The sequence below is a fragment of the Hypanus sabinus genome, chromosome 5, assembly GCF_030144855.1.
Source record: "Hypanus sabinus isolate sHypSab1 chromosome 5, sHypSab1.hap1, whole genome shotgun sequence".
NCBI lineage: Eukaryota > Metazoa > Chordata > Chondrichthyes > Myliobatiformes > Dasyatidae > Hypanus > Hypanus sabinus.
This window is the reverse complement of record NC_082710.1, coordinates 27156154-27173206: the sequence shown is the minus strand read 5'-3', so window position 1 is coordinate 27173206 and position 17053 is coordinate 27156154. Positions and strand designations below refer to the sequence as shown.

The window sequence follows — 17053 nt, the reverse complement described above, 5'->3', positions numbered from 1 at the left end:
GTGATAAAAGTAGATATGCCAGCAATGATTAAAACACAATCAGACAGACACATGAATAGCTGGGGAATAATCAGAATCAGGTTTATTATCACCAGCATGTGACATGAAATTTGTTAGCTTAGTAGCAGCTGTTCATTTCAATACATAATCTAGCAGAAAAAAATTAAAAATAATAATAATAATAAATAAATAAATAGTGAATAGATTTTCAAAAAACATGCAAAGACAGAAATACTGTATATTAAAAAAAAAGTGAGGTAGTGCCCAAAGATTCGAATGGCAGAGGGGAAGAAGCTGTTCTTGAATCAAGGCGTACAAAAAAGCTGGATGAACTCAGTAGGTCGGGCAGCATCCGTTGAAAGAAGCAGTCAACATTTCAGGTCGAGACCCTTCGTCAGGACTAAAGAAGAAGGGGGCAAGGGCCCTATAAAGAAGGTTGGGGAGGGTGGAAAACCAATCAGAGGAAAGATCAAGGGGTGGGGGAGGGGAAGCAGGGAGGGAATAGGCAGGAGAGGTGAAGAAGGAATCTGAGGGGAAAGCACTATGGGTAGTAGAAGAAGGCAGAGTCATGAGAGATGATAGGCAGCTAGAAGAGGAGACAGAGTGAAGGTGGGATGGGGGAAGGGAGAGGGAGGGAATTACCGGATGTTGGAGAACTTAATGATCATACCAAGGGGCTGGAGACTACCCCTTGAGTATATGAGTTGTTGTTCCTCCAACCAAAGTTTGGCCTCATCATGGCAGTAGAAGAGGCCATGTATGGACATATCCAAATGGGAATGTGAAGGAGAATTGAAATGAGTGGCAACTGGGAGATCCTGTCTGTTGTGGCGGATGGAGTGTAGGTGCTCTACGAAGCGGTCCCCCAATCTGTGTTGGGTCTCACCAATGTACAGGAGGCTGCACCGGGAGCACTGGATGCAATAGGTGATCCCAACAGACTCACAAGTGAAGTGCTGTCTCACCTGGAAGGACTGTTTGGGGCCCTGAATGGTGGTAAGAGATGAGGTGTAGGGACAGGTATAGCACTTACACTTGCAGGGATAAGTGCCAGGTGGGAGATCTGTGGGGAGAGACGTTGGACCAGGTAGTCACGGAGGGAACGATCCCTGCAAAAAGCAGAGAGGGGTAGAGAGGGAAAGATGTCCTTAGTGGCGGGGTCCTGTTGAAGGTGGTAGAAGTTGCGGAGGATAATATGCTGGATCCGGAGGCTAGTGGGGCGATCGGTGAGGAAAAGGGGAACTCGGTCCCTGTTGTGGTGATGGGAGGATGGGGTGAGGGTCGAAGTGCGGGAAATGGAGGAGATGCGGGTCAGGGTGTCATTGATGATGGCAGAAGGGAAACCACGATTCTTAAAGAACGAGGACATTTGGGGTGTCCTGGAACAGAAAGCCTCATCCTTGGAGCAGATGCGGCAGAGACGGAGGAACTGGGAATAGGGAATAGAATTTTTGCATTTGGTAGGGTTGGAAGAGGTATAATCAAGGTAGTTATGGGAGTCAGTGGGTTTATAGAAGATGTCAGTGGACTGTCTGTCTCCAGAGATGGAGATCGAGAGAGGGGAGAGAAGTGTCTGAGATGGACCAAGTGAACTTGAGGGCTGGGTGAAAGTTGGAGGCAAAGTCAATGAAATTGACGAGCTCAGCATGGGTGCAGGAAGCAGCACCAATGTAGTCGTCAATGTATCGAAGGAAAAGTTGGGGAGCAGTACCAGTATAGATTTGGAGCATAGACTGTTCCACATAACCAATAAAGAGGTGGGCAGCTATGGCCCATGCGAGTGCCCATAGCTACATATTTTCAGACCAAGGGTGTAGCTATGGGCACTCGCATCTGCAGTGTACTTTGTGTTTGCTGTTTCTGAATCGCTGTGTACCTCCTACCTGATGGTAACAGTGAGAAAAGGGTGTGCCCTGGGTGCTGGAGGTCCTTAATAATGGAAGCTTCCTTTCTGAGACACTGCTCCCTGAAGATGTCCTGGGTACCTCATAGGCTAGTACCCAGCCTTCTGCAGCTTCTTTCAGTACTGTACCAGACAGTGATGCAGCCTGTCAGAGTGCCCTCCGTGGTACAACTACATAAATTTTTGAGTGTATTTGTTGACATAACAAATCTCTTCAAATTCCTAATGAAGTATAGCCATTGTCTTGCCTTCTTTATAGCTATAATCAATATGTTAGGACCAGGTTAGATCCTCAGAAATCTTAACACCCAGGAACTTGAAGCTGCTCACTCTCTCCACTTCTGATCCCTCTATGAGGACTGGTATGTGTTCCTTTGTCTTAGCCTTCCTGAAGTCCACCATCAGTTCTTTTGTCTTACAGACGTTGAGTGCCAGGTTGTTGCTGTGGCACTGCCCCACTAGTTGGCACATTTCACTCCTGTCCGCCCTCTTGTCACCACCTGAGATTTTACCAACAATGGTTGTATGGTCAGCAAATTTATAATTTGAGCTATGCCTAGCCACACAGTATGTGTAGAGAAATCAGTGGGCTAAGCACACACCCGTGAGGAATACAGACCACATGCAGGGGGATGCACTTAGTTATATTGCAGTTCTTTATTTTCTGAGGAGACTACCTCTGTGCTGTTTTCTTTGTGTACAGGTAATTTTGAAAAAGAACTCTGGGTGATGACTCAACAACACCAAACCGACTTCTGTCATAATATGACTGCAGGGTTAAAGATACAATCCCAAATGGATTTTTGATCACCTAGATGCTGAATTTTTTGACCAAATTATTTAATATTCTTTGGATAAGAAATATTTTGATATTTTGCAGTTCATCTTTGCCTCTTATGTCTTGTTGCTATAAATTGAATATTAGGACAAGTTAAGTCTGCCAGCAAACTGTTGTTAACAGTGAGCTTCATGCTGAATTTTTTGAATTTCATATTTAAGGCATTTTTTCATAAACTACTGCATTTGAAGCAACAGTCTTCAGCATAATTGGGATGTGTAAATAAAGTTTTAAATTTTGCATTGCTTTGACTTTTCTCTAATTAACTTGGAATGAGATCTCAAAATTATCTAACTTTTACACCAAGGATTTAAACTGCTTGAATTAAAAATTTAATGTTATTTAAAGTGATGCTCATTTGTGTTTTCCTGAATAAGCATTTTCTGCTTCACATGGCGGTTAACAAATAGACAGGTCAGAGCTGGGATTTCTGCTCGTTTATGCTTGACTTTTTTTCTGATATGGTGGTTTAAGTGAAACTTCCTGAAAGAAGCAGACATATACTGGAGGTCTTTGTATTCCCCTTGAGAATGGCAGCTTTGCTTTGAAGATCAGGCATCAAGCTGGCTTCATGTCTAACCCTTCTCCCAGTGGTGCAAATCAGAGGTCTATTTACAATGCAGTTATTTTTGGGAGCACCGTGGGGCTCCAATTTAGGCATTTCTAAAACCCATTAATAAAGCATCAAACTGTTGGTAATATTTAAAAAGAAAACAATTCCTCAAGTATTAACCTTTGTGGAATTGGGGGGGGAAGATACTTCAAAATCAACTTTGTGATTTAAAATGTGTTGACATTAATGTTCAGCATCGGCAGTGAATTCTTTTGAGTTATTTGTTTATTTTCTTCTTCTCTTGATGCCTCTCAATTTAAAAAAAAGTGTTTTACATCCAAGAACTAAATAATTTGAAAAATGCAGCTAATTAGTTTCTCTCTTCTGCTCCTTGGCCCATGTCCTCCTCCCATATTCCACTCTTTAACTAAATATTCTAGCAACGCATTATCTCTTCTTGTTAATTATTTAAGGAATACTGCAGTATAAAAATGATGTTTTTTTAAATGTGGGTATTTCAAAAATATGAACATTAGGATTCTCTGAAGAACTTTAACTGTGTATTCTGCAGTAAAACTATTCCCTCAGCATTGACCTTAGCATCCAGATATTTTATAAAGGATCCTATTCAAAATACATGGATTATCAGAGTTATGTATACCTTATGTGACAGAAGTGTGAAATGTTAATTGCTACAAGATCTATGTTGCCCTCTACCTGGAAGATAAATAAATAAAAGTCAGTGGGTAACATTGTTGTCCATTAGTACTGGGTTTATTTCATTAGTTGTATTTAGATGTATTCAAGTGTCTGCAGATCTCAACACTTCATTCCTCATTGAGAAAGCAAAATAATGTGGAAGTTTCAGAGTCTGGAAGAAAGAGGGGCTACTTGAAGTGAACTAGTTGTTTAATTTTTTTATAATACCTACCCAGTTATTGTGCCATCTGTCAGCCCAGATATTTAAACTGCAGTGTTTTTGCATTGACAACAAGTATGTTTAAAAATAATTTTAAAAACTTAAGAATGAGATGTTGTTCCTAAGATCTTCAAAGTTAACTTGTGGTTCATTGATTTGTTGTTAGAGAACTACATTCTTCATTTTAGATTAGAATGCAGTGCTGTAAAATGTAACAATTACTATAATACTAATTAAAAAAACCTCCAAGAACTGTATCTCTGGACAAAGTAACAGAGCACAGGATCTTTGTATTCTCCTTTCAGAAGTAAAGCCATGTGACAAGCCTGCCTACATATTGTCCATACGATCTCTGAGCTAACCCGTCTGTTATGATTGCTTTGAGGTCTCCCTTCAAGGAGCTGGCTGACCTCTCTATCAAGCACATTGGATTTATACTGTAAGGATTTGCTTTGTCTTGATGTGGCCATGAAGCAGAAACAATTCCTGTGCATTAAATACAGGACAAAGCTTTTAAGTTTGATACGCCATGTTGCCTCATGGCTCACATCCAGACGTTGATTGAACCCACTTAATCTGTGAAATCTTATGAAGAATGTATAATAAATTTATGAAAATCGGCAGTTATTCCCATGCCTACTGCTTCACTGCAGTGACCCTCATTATTACATATTGACAGTAATTAAGTGGACACATGCAAAGAGCTGAGCTTTAAAAGGTACAGTAAATGGAATAATTGAACTTGATAATAAAAGGCACCATCTCCAAGCTTCAGAAGAAGATTTGTATACATCATAGAGGTGTCATACAAATCCACATGTTTCCTGCATACTTATCAGTGATAATTCCCCAGAAATAAATGCAATGATTGTCTTGGAATGAAAATTGGTTGACAGATACAAAACAGAATCAAAGCATGTAGATATTTTTCCAATGGCATACAGTGTACTGTGGGGATTAATATCTGAGCCCCAGCTATTCACAATATGTATAAATGATTTGGATGAGAGAATCGGGTGCAACATTAACAGCATGAAGCTAGGCAGCATTGGGAGAAGGCAAAGTGGCTTCGAGGCACATTAGTCAAGTGAATCGGCAAAAGCAGGGTATATACAGTATATACCCTATATACTATATACAGTATATACAGTATATTGTGAATAACGGAGAAATTATACACTTTCGTAAGAGGAGCAAAGGTAAAGTATTGGTCAGTGATGACATACTGGGAAATGTTGATAAACAAATGTTTTTTTTTAATGTCTTTGTACATCATTCACTGAAGGCAAACATGCAGGTTCACCAGGCAGTTAGGAAAGGAGATAGTCTGCCAGCCTTCATTGCCTGAAAAATTGAGTACTAGATTAAATATAATCTTCAGGGCCTTGGTGTGACCACATCTGGAGTGTCATCTGCTGGTTTGATATCACTGAAAAAAAAGATATATTTGCTATAAAATGAGTGCAACAAAGGGTCACAGGCTGATTCTTGAATACTGGGAGTTGTGTGCAAGGAGAGACTGGATCAAATAGGCCCCCTTTACACTAGTATTTAGAAAAATTAAAACCGATCTTACTGAAGTGTACAAAATTCTGACAAGGATCGATGTCTGATGCAAGGAGAATGTTTCATATCACAGCAGGTTTTAAGAGCAGGAGTCACAGTGGCAGGGTTAAAATAGGCACTCAGATTAGGCGAAATGTCTTCACTCAGAGGCTAACAGATTTACGGAAGCCAAATCATTGAAAGTATTTAAGAAAGAGATAGATTTCTAGACTCCAAAATGCATCAAAGGATTTGAGGAGAAATTGAATTATGGTATTGAGGTAAGAATCAGTACTGATCATATGAAATGGCAGAGCAGACTTCTGTACCTCCTCTGATTAAAAAGTTCAGTAATTTTACTAACATTGGAGCACTAGACAATGGAACATGAGTTAGACAATGTAGTGAACTCTTGATTTGACACAAGTTGGTGTCCATTAATTTTGATACAAAAAGAGTTACTTTCCTATCCGGAGCATTCTCTTACTCGGTTATAAAAAATTGCTGGATTTACACAGCTAATGTGAATGAATTTCTTCACATGACGAAGGGCTGTTAATATAGGTGAGGATGGCCCTGACAGTGGCATTATTTATGATCTGTTGTGCCATCCAGTCTTGGCAGCCAGAAAAGGAAACCGTGAAGCTCTGACTCTCCCAGCTAATAATAAATTCCTGGAGTTAACTTAATTTTGTAATTTTATTTTCATCCATTTTAATTCTGAATTTGCTTTTTCTTATTCCACTTTTTTTCTAATTCTCCTTAATATAATCTAATTCACCCCATTTCTTTCCCCTATGTTCATACTCTTTTCTCTTTAAATGGATTAATAAGATAGGCCATTGGATCTGATGTTCACATGAGGGCCCAGATGTCTATTGATGTCACTTCACTATCAACAATTTGCATTTTTAATAAACTGTGGCTCAAAAATAAAGTGATCTGAGATGTTAATTATTCAAAAATTTCAGTTCATGGTACTGTTTAGAAGATGCATCTATCCAGTGAATTCCTCACCAGTGTTGTACATAATTAATGACTTCTGTTGATGGAACCTGTGCAGCTCTGTTATTCTGTCGACAGGATTTTATATTGGCTGAGATTAGTTTTCTAATAACTTATCCATTTTATCATTTTTAAATTAAAAAAGCACAATAACAAGCTATAACAATTACTTCAATCTTGATATTTATTATCAGTCCTTGAAACTGAAATCATGACATTAAATTTTATAAAAATGTAAATGTGTTACCTAGTTTGCTGATGGGGCCTCTTAAAATGAAACTCACCCTCATGCATTTGAAGTAGACGAGTTGTAACTGGATCGTTTCAGTATTACAGCAGCCTTCAACAAGATCCCACTTCTCGAGGTTTACTGAAACAAATGCATAAATTAAGGGTGCAAAGAAAAATAGGAGATTTTAAAGTATTTATTGGCATTTATACACTTTCTATTAACACAAGTATTTTGATAAACAGATTGAACTTGTTTCCGTGTGGATTGAACCAAAACCAGGCATCAGTTGTTATCCAAGATTTCTGAAATTCTTTGTGTAAAGATTTGCATTTCTCCAATAGGGATTAAGACTGTTAATTCCTTTTTTGTTATACAGTGATTTCTGATTAGCATAATTGATTTGTGTAGAACTGAAACTGATTCCTTCCTCAGTCTTCAGAACTGAAACGAATCATATAAATCAATCGTTACAGCAATAGTCAAAACTTGTGTATCTGTGATTTATTGCTGCTGTAAATGTAAATATATTTCTAAATTGGTAATTTGGAAGGTAACTGAAGTGAAAAATTTGATTGTGGCTGTTGGCTACAGCAAAGCTGCATGCTGATTCTGATAATATTTTTGTATGTTTTGCAAATTGGAAATTTTAACTAACTGAATTTTAATAAAATGTGAGTTAACCTCACCTCAGTTATGTAGTTTAATATCCCCTGCTGGGGTTAACTTGTTTTGAAACATTAATTCTTATATATAGAAATGAAAATCTGTTTCATGCAGAGATGATGGGGAAAATGGCATTTTACATCGATGGTCTGTCTTTCAGTATATTATAAAATCCAAGACCAGTCTGGAGATCAATACCCTTAATTTACTTTGGCCTTCCTCTGTTATCCTCAATATCAGTTTTCAGGTTTCACCCGCTATTCAAAGTTCCTATGAAATGGTTCATAAACCGGAATGACGTAAAGTGAAGAAGCAATTACCATTTACTTGTATGGCAAAAATTTGTGAACGTTCGCAGACCCAAAAAATAACCTATCCAATCATGCCAAATAACACATAAAACCTAAAATAACAGTAACATAGTAAAAGCAGGAATGATCTGATAAATATGCAGCCTATATAAAGTAGGAATACTTTTCTACAATTATTGCAGAAGTGTCCACCATAGCGAAAATCTCACGCAAGTGCTCTCTGCAGCACTCGCGGCAAAAGCACACAGCACAAGCGCTCTCGCAGAAGCACTCTCTCCAGTAACCTTTCTGCCATGAAGCTGCCAAATCATACCAAATAACACAAAAATACACAGCCTATATAAAGTAGAAATAATGTATGTACAGTGTAGTTTCACTTACCGGAATCAGAAAGACAGTGAGCACACTGATGATGATGTGTTAGGCTGAGTCGTCAGAGGTTGGGGTGGTGGGAGGTAGAGGAGACTGGGGTGTCAGCTCATCGTCGTCTGTTTCCATCAGGGCAGACAGGTCTCCTTCTATGTCTGCCTGCCTCGATGTCGAAGGTCGAGGTTTGTTGTCTGCTGTGGCTGATGTGGAAGGCTTGAAAAACGACAGTATGCTTGACTGCTTAGCCTCGCGCATTTTTCTATCATACAGTTCTTTGTAAGCACTCAAACCATCCTGCAAATATGCCCTAAACCTACACACCCTTTCAAAATTAAAGTCATACTTTTCTGCAATCATTGCAGCTTTGTCAATCGCAGCGAAAATCTCACGCAATTGCTTCCCGTTCAGTTCCTGGACGACTTCACTTTCAGTCCGTTCGCTACTGCATTTGGCTTCAACTGTTATCCTTTCCTCTTCATCAGCTCTTCATCTGTCAGTTCTTGGTCATGGGATGCCAAAACCTCTTCAACATCATCTTCGTCAACTTCCACAAACCCTTAGCCAAACTCACTATATCCTTACTTCGTTCACCATGATCGAAACGCTTAATTATGTCTAGTTTTACGCTAAGTGTAACACCCTTACACACTCTTTTAGGCTTTTCCGATACCTTGGAACTCATCTTGCTAACAGATGCACAAAATAAATCGATATAAAGCTCATGCTCACAGGCACGTGTTTAAGCAATGCCGGCTAGAATACATTTCCGGGGGAGGAGCTTGGCACTGCTTTTTTTTAAAATAACAGTGAAAACACTGTATGTTAGCGAAAACAGGGAACTAATGTAGGTCTTTCATAACAGCGAGGTGTTGTAAAGCAAACTTGTGAAAAACGGGGGACACCTGTATAATGAAATTCAGATTCATTTATTGTCACATGTACAGTACATTGAAACATGTAGTGAAGTGCACAGATTGCATCAATGACCAACACAGCCACAAGTGCCACCGCACATTCTGGCACCAACATATCATACCCAACGTGCTCAGCAGAACAGCACAGGGAACAATAAAACAACATGACAAGCAAAAAAAAACACAACAACTTCTCTCTCATTCACTCTCGTTCTCTCACACACAAACATATTAAATGGCAATCTCCTGCCAAAGCGATCCCCTGTCCTCGATTCCCTCCAGAATAAGTTTTGGAAACATTTGCCTTGTGAGTACTGGGCAGAAATTCCATTCCCTGTACAACTAACTAGAAAATCTTGGTGCTGCCAAAAGAGAACCATTTGTGCAGCTTCCATCTGTGACAAGATTATTTGCAGTTTACTAGAATTAAGGTTCTCTTTTGTGAAAGACTCTCAGATTTTAAACTCAGGTTACTTTCAGAATCTTCCCAATCTTTTGTGCCACTTTAGAAAGCATCACTCTGGAAGGAATTAATAAGAGTTTCCACAAATTATGCTTGTTTTTCAGGGCATGAAGAGGGTACAGTACAGCTATTAAAGGGCATCATTTATAAGATTTAGTTTTTAATTTCCTTTTAATTTCAAATCAGGTTTCTCACAGGTGGTGGATAACAAAGTTGAGAAAAATATTTATTATTTACTTCAGTCAGTCCTGAAGGAGGGCCTTGGCCCAAAACGTCAACTGTTTATTCATTTCCGTAGATGCTGCCTGACCTGCGGAGTTGCTCCAGCATTTTGTGTGTTTTGCTTTGGTTTGCCAGACTCTTCAGGGCTTCTCACGTTTGTTATTTACAGTGGCCAATTTTCTCCAGCAAGTTACCACTCAATACCGACAAGTTATCATGTAAATAAATACAGGGTTTTTTTTTAATTGAGATTATCTCGAAAAGACCTTTTTAAAATGCTGCTCTACCGCATTAGTTCATTGCTGACTTTGCTTCCCACTGCCAACACTTCACAAAATAAGTGCATTTTTGAGTGCAGAATGCTGTTGGTGTTCGAAGTGGAAATTCAAGCCCATTTAAACACCTAAAATTAGATGTGTCTGTGAGGGAGGGGGGGTTCAATTTAACAAAAATGGACAATTTGATGTAGACTGAGGATGGCAGAAGATTCAGTTAATAAGCATGACTTGGCAGAAAGCCAGATTGTTTTGTGACATACATTTACAATAGTTCCATGACTGGAAATCCCCATGGAATCTACAGACAGCTCTTAAGCTGTCATTTTGAATTACTGCTACTTTATACGTTCTTTCCAGAAAATTATTATTTATTTATGTCTTAATGACAGTATGTCTGTACTGTATAGGTGTGTTTTTTTTATAGTTTTGTGAGTATATCTAAAAGACCAGGGCTACTTGACAGATTAACTTCTGTGGAAATTGGATTTTAATTCCGTTGTGAAAGTACACAACTACTGTAGAATCTAAAATGTTTATGTGAAACAGAAGTATCACTGATGCTCCTTGGACTCTTCCCGAGGGATGTTTCATTTTGTAGATGAAATGAGAGCAGAGCCCCAGATACCGATTTGTGAGATAAAGCCAAAGCATTTGCAACCATCTTCACCCTTCTTGCTGGATGATCCACTTGAGCCTCCTGCTGAGACCACAACCATCACAGATGCCGGTTTTCTGCAATTTGTTTCACACCTTATGATATTAAGAGGCTCCTGAGAGCTTTTGTTTCAGAAAAGGTTCTGGGACCATAACACAGGAGATTCTGCAGATGCTGGAAGTCCAGAGTAACACACACAAAATGTTGGAGGAACTCAACCGCTCAGGCAGCATCTCTGAAAAGGAATAGTCGAAGTTTCGGGCTGAGATTCTTCATCATCACCCTTCTTCATTTTGTTTCTGTCCAAACTGTTTCAGTACCACTACCATACATGTAGTGTACCCAGCAGAGTGAACACTTCCGAATAAAAGCTGCAGATGCTGGAAATCTGAAATTCAGACAGAACCTCAGCAAATTGGGCAGCATTTGTGGAAAGAGAAGAAGAGCTAACACTTCATGTTAGAGACCTTTCAGCAGAAGTGGGAAATTGGAAAATTATCAGTGATTCAACTGATAGAGCTCCTGCTTCACAGTTCCAGCAACCCAGGTTAAGTCCTGATCTCCAATGCTATCTGTTTGTAGTCTGTACATTCTTCGTATGTCTGCATACGTTTCCCCTGGATGTTCCAATTTCATCCACGTGTTGGTGGTATAATTGTAAATTTACCCTGGTTTTTAGGTTGGTGGGGAGTTAACGGGAATGAGGGGAGAATAAAAGTAAATGGATTGCCGATGGATGTTTGGCTAGTTGGCTGAATAGCCTGTTTCTATATTGTGTGATTCAGTGATAATCTGGCCCAGCACCATCCCATCAGCTCTTTCATAAAGACCAGCAGTATGATGGAAAGTGTCATTAACAGTGGTACTTACTGAAATACTCACTGATGTACAACTGGTTCATTCTGCCCTCTTACCTGTACCAGAGCAACTCCATAGATTTACTCACCATATATTTTTCTCACTATATTTTTTAACTTTCTTTTCAACACCTGAATGAAACCTACCACCGATTCTCTGTTTAATTTTATACCTTGTGTTTGCCACCAGCAGAAACATCCTCCTACTATTCACTCTATTCTAATTGCTCAATATTTATATACTTTCATCAAATATTCTCTCAGCCTTTTCTAAAGTAAACAGTCCAAACCTCTTTAATCCATCTTCATGACTCTAGTCTCTTATATAAGGAACCATAAATCTCTACTGGACTCTCTCTAATGTCTCATACGCTTCTTATCTTGAGGAACAAGGCTCAACTTGAGACCAGGCCTGTGTTTTATAAAGACTCAGTATGACTTTCCTCTTTTAATATTCTGCACTTCTATTGATAAAGTCCAGAATTGTGAGCCACTGACTCAACCAGCCCTGACACTTACAATGATTTGTGATTTGGGACCTCTACTCAGGCACCTCCTTTAAAACAAAGGCTTTTATTTTACATTGCCACCGCTCATTCGTCCTACCAAAACAGTAACTCACATTTCTTCACATTAAACCTCATCTGACATGGTTCACCCATCCCACCAGGCCGTTTATGTGTTTTGTCTGTACAGTTCCCAATGCTGTCAAGTTTGTGTCATTGGCAAACTTCGAAATTGTGACATGCACCCCATCTAGGTAATTAACTTGCATTAAATAAAACAACAGCCACAACACCGATCTCTGGGAACTATCACTACATAACTCACTCCAGACAACCATTCACCATGACCTGCTGTTGCCTGTTACTCACAAGTTTGTGCTAAGCCAGTGATTCTTTCCACTAACGCAAGTATGGGAGCATCTCCAGAGAACAGTATCACTTTCTCCCTCTGGTTTCCATTGGTATTTGTTTCATCATATTCCTTAGCCATAATCATCCAGTGGCAGAGATTGACGAAGGGATCACAATAGCTTAGAATCTTAGCTAAAATGACCACAAAAATACCATGGTAACAAGAAGTCAAAGACTGAGTATTCTGTGGCAAGTGAATTTCCCTTGGCCTTGTATTTGGCTTACTCTCTGTGGATCAATGTCATATATCTCAAATATTTGTTAGATAATACCTTCGCCAAGTGTCTTGCAATGTTTTATTATGCCAAAGATAGTCACACTTTCAGGGAATTGGATTATGAAATTATTGGCTTTGAAATAATAATTAGTTTTTTTCATTCTGTGTTTAGGTTCAACTGAAAACCAGTTTATCAAGCCAGTACATAATTCGAACTCAGCCAAACAATACATGTCTCTCTACGCTGGAATGTGCAGCCTTTGCTCTCTCCATTGTAGAAAAGGACCACTACATTCATGAGGTAAGTAGCTTCCAAGAATCACAATTTCACACAAGTTGTGTGTAGTAGAATTATAGCGAAAGGAATGTGAACCTATTGACAAGGCTCTCTTATTACATCAAAAGTCTAAGTCAGTCAGAGTTGTTTGAGTTTATGAAACAGCACTCTGGGTGCAAACTGTTTCACTACACCAGCATGAACAAATCCATCCCATTCAATCTCGCTTTAGTTTACAAGATAACCCAAGGAAGACAAAAACTAACTGACCATGGTATTCAGGGTGTCATCTCAAACAAACCCTACAAGGACATTGTTTGCTTGGATTTTCAGAAGGCCTTTGACAAGGCTTCACACATGAGGCTGTTTAACAAGGTAAGAGCCCATGGGATTACAAGGAGGTCACTAACATTGACAGAAGATTGGCTGACTGGTAGGAGGCAAAGAGTGGGAATAAAGAGGCCCTTTTCTGGTTGACTGCCAGTAACTAGTGGTGTGCTACAGGGATTGGTGTTGGGACTGCTTCTTTTCATGTTATATGTCAGTGATTCAGATGACGGAAATTGACGGCTTTGTGGCCACACTGGCAGACAATATGAAGATAGGTGGAGGTCCAGGTAGTGTTGAGGAAGCAGGGAGTCTACAGAAGGACTTGGTCAGATTTGCAGAATGGGCAAAGAAGTGGCAGATGGAATATAGTGTAGGGAAGTGTATGGTCATGAGCTTTGGTAGAAGGAATAGACTATTTTCTAAAAGGGGAGAAAATTCAAAAAACAGAGGTGCAAAGGAACTTGGAGCCCTTGTACAGGATTCGCTAACTTACAGATCAAGTCAGTGGTAAGGAAGGCAAATGCAATTTTAGCATTCATTTCGAGAGTACGAGAATATAAGAACAAGGATGAGATACTGAGGCTTTGGCCAGACCACACTTGGAATATTGTGAGCAGTTTTGGGCCCCTTTTCCAAGGAAAGATGTGCTGGTATTGGAGAGGGTCCATGAAGGATCACAAGAATGATCCCAGGAATGAAAGAGTTATCATATGAGCAGCATTTAATTGTTCTGGGCCTGTACTGCTTGGAGTTTAGAAGAATGAGGAGCAATCTCATTGAAACCTATTGAATATTAAAAGGTCTGGATAGAGTTGATATGGAGACTATGTTTCCTATAGTGGGAGAGTTTGGGACCAGAAAGCATGGCCTTAGAATTGAGAGAAGTCAATTTAGAACAGAGATGAGGAAGCATTTTTTTTAGCCTGAGACCGGTGTATCTGTGGAATTCATTGTGACAGCCGATTGTGCAGACTAAGTCACTGGGTATATTTAAGGCAGAGTTTGATAAGTTCTTGATTGGTCAGGGCATCAAAGGTTACAGGGAGAAGGCAGCTGAATGGGGTTGAGAGGGATGATGGACCAGCCATGATGGAGTGGTGGAGCAGACTCAATGGGCTGAATGATCTAATTCTGCTCTTATGTCTTATGGTCTTATTCACTGGAGAAGTCACATGGTTTCAAGGATGCATCTTTCCATTGAGTAACTTACTCCCATGACTGTGTTCCGAGTGGTATCGGGCATAAAAATAATATATATTTTCTAGAATAAGCCAAGGTCTGTGTCCCACAATGGTGTGGAATACAAAGTGCTTGATACTCACTGTGTGACAATTCCAAGAAAAGATTCGGGGATCTGAACTAGCAATATAAATGTCTTCTTTGATCTTGCTAAAGCCTTTGGTTTCGTTCTTCAGTTGCAAAAGCGGAACACTCCACTCACTTGGTTGTCCACTGAAATTTGTCTCCATCTTATATTTGCTCCACAATGTACCAACTGGTTTATAATGGAACTAATCCCAGTAAGACTAGAATTAGACAAAACCTCATAATTGCCCCAATACTGACCCTCTTGCCACAATATCATATCACCAACAAATTTCCAGTGGACATGGAGCTAATGATCAGAATTAATCAGAACTGTTCAACTCACAGCAAGAGTTAAGTTCATTCAATCTTCATTTGGAAAGTGCCATTTACTAGAAAGATAAACAAACCAAAATCAATTTCCTCTCCCAAGATGACATCATTGAGGCTCTAATTGCTGTAATGCTGGGATGGCTGCTTTATTTGCATACCATACTTATTAAGTAGTGTGACTTTAAATAGCTTGATTTTACAGAAAATAGGCTGTGAAAGCTGGTGGTTCCGAGAGGCATCATAAATCTGCCGTGATGGAATGGCAGAGCAGACTCAATAGGCTGAAGGGCCTAATTCGGCTCTTGTGTCTTATGGTCTAATCCTTTCTTATTTTTATGCTCTAGTCATTTTGAAATAAAACCCTGCTTCTCATGTGCCATCCCAGCTATTAGCTTTTATATATGAACATAACTTTTATATTTTAGGTGCAAATGCACATCATTTTGTATTAGATTCTCACTTCTGAGAAATATTCTGTTGTATATTGTCCCCAACAAAATGAATTATTACTATTATCATTTTGCCCTCATTTCACCTATCTTTATTCCTTTCAATAATCATTGCTTCCACTTCACTTCCCAGCCGCCTTTGATTCATCAGTAAACTTGCCAGATTACTTTTTGTTCTTTCATCTAAGTCATGAAGATAAATTGCAAATAGCTGAGGCTAGTATATTGATCCTTGTGGTTTCCTATTGGTAAATGCCTGTCAAGCTGAAAAAGATCCATTTATTTCTATTCTTCGTGTTTCATCTATTAACAAATCCTGTATTCATGGTAATATATTGTCCCAATCACATTGCTTTATTTTTCTTTTAAACTTTCATGCAACATCTTACAAATTTTCTTTTGGTAAACTAGGTCCTTTATGCTGATAGTGCTATTTACATCTTCAGATAGCTTTAAGATTTGTCATTCCTACAGTACTTTCCCTCTTCTACCAATCGCCTCCCAGTTTCCTACTCCACCCCCTCTCTCCTATCCACCTATCTTTCCCTTCACTTGCTTTTACCTATCACCCTCATCCTTTTATTGTGGTTTCTCTCTACCAATCCTGATGAAACTGTCGGCCTTAAATAATGACTGTTTTATTCCCCTCCATAGATGCTGACTTTCTCGGGCATTTTCTATGTGTTTCTCAAGATTCCCAGCATATGTAGATATCCTTGTGTTTCAGATTTGTCAAACTTTTCTTTTCATGAAACCATGGTATGATTTTTCCACGTTCCTTATTACTGAATTTGCATATTAGTTTGGCATAACATCATGGGCCAAAGTGCCTGCTCTTGTGACTTAAAGTTCTTTGTTCTATTTATATGACAATTAATCAGATTAACTGTCGTTTAGTTCCCATTTTTTGTCTGACTGCTTTTCGTTTCCTTGAATCTAATCTGGCCAGTGGGTAGATGGGAAGCTCCATTATCAGAACTCCATTGGCACTTCCACCTTGAGCAACATCACAAAAGAAGGACTGGTTCGAATAGTTCAATTTAATATCAGAGACTGTATACAGTATACAACCTGAAACCCTTACTCTTCGCTACGAAACAAGAAACCCCAGAGAATGAATGATAGTCATATCAAAACCCCAAAGTTCCCACTTTCTCCTCTCACTTGCACCAGCAGATGCACCGACGGCGCCCCCCCCCCCACCCCTTCACTGTGCAAGCAGTATCAAAAGCCCCAAAGAGATCTTGATTTAGAATCCATCAAAAACTACAGTCCATAACCCAGCACTCTGGTATCTCAGACAGGCTCTCTGTCCCCAGTGAGTGAGAGAGAGATTGCTTCAAAAACGAGAGCGGAGAGCAGTAGCTCGCTGTTCCAATGTTACAATATTCCATGTCACTTCTCCAAACCCACTGACTTGGGGACCGACAGGCTCTCGCCCTCCAACGAGAGAGAGACAGAGACAAAGAGAGAGATATACTCAAGTGAGGGGTTGCAG

General features: G+C 39.5%; 1 protein-coding gene across 4 annotated transcripts in view; it reads left to right on the top strand.

Annotated features, from left to right (window-relative positions):
• Positions 1-17053, top strand: part of dtwd2 (DTW domain containing 2) — a 160229-nt gene that overhangs the window by 116300 nt on the left and 26876 nt on the right. For all 4 annotated transcript variants that reach the window (XM_059969626.1, XM_059969628.1, XM_059969629.1 and 1 more), the window contains exon 5: positions 13034-13162. In XM_059969626.1, coding sequence (XP_059825609.1) covers positions 13034-13162 — 129 coding nt within the window. The remainder of the gene's footprint in view (positions 1-13033; positions 13163-17053) is intronic.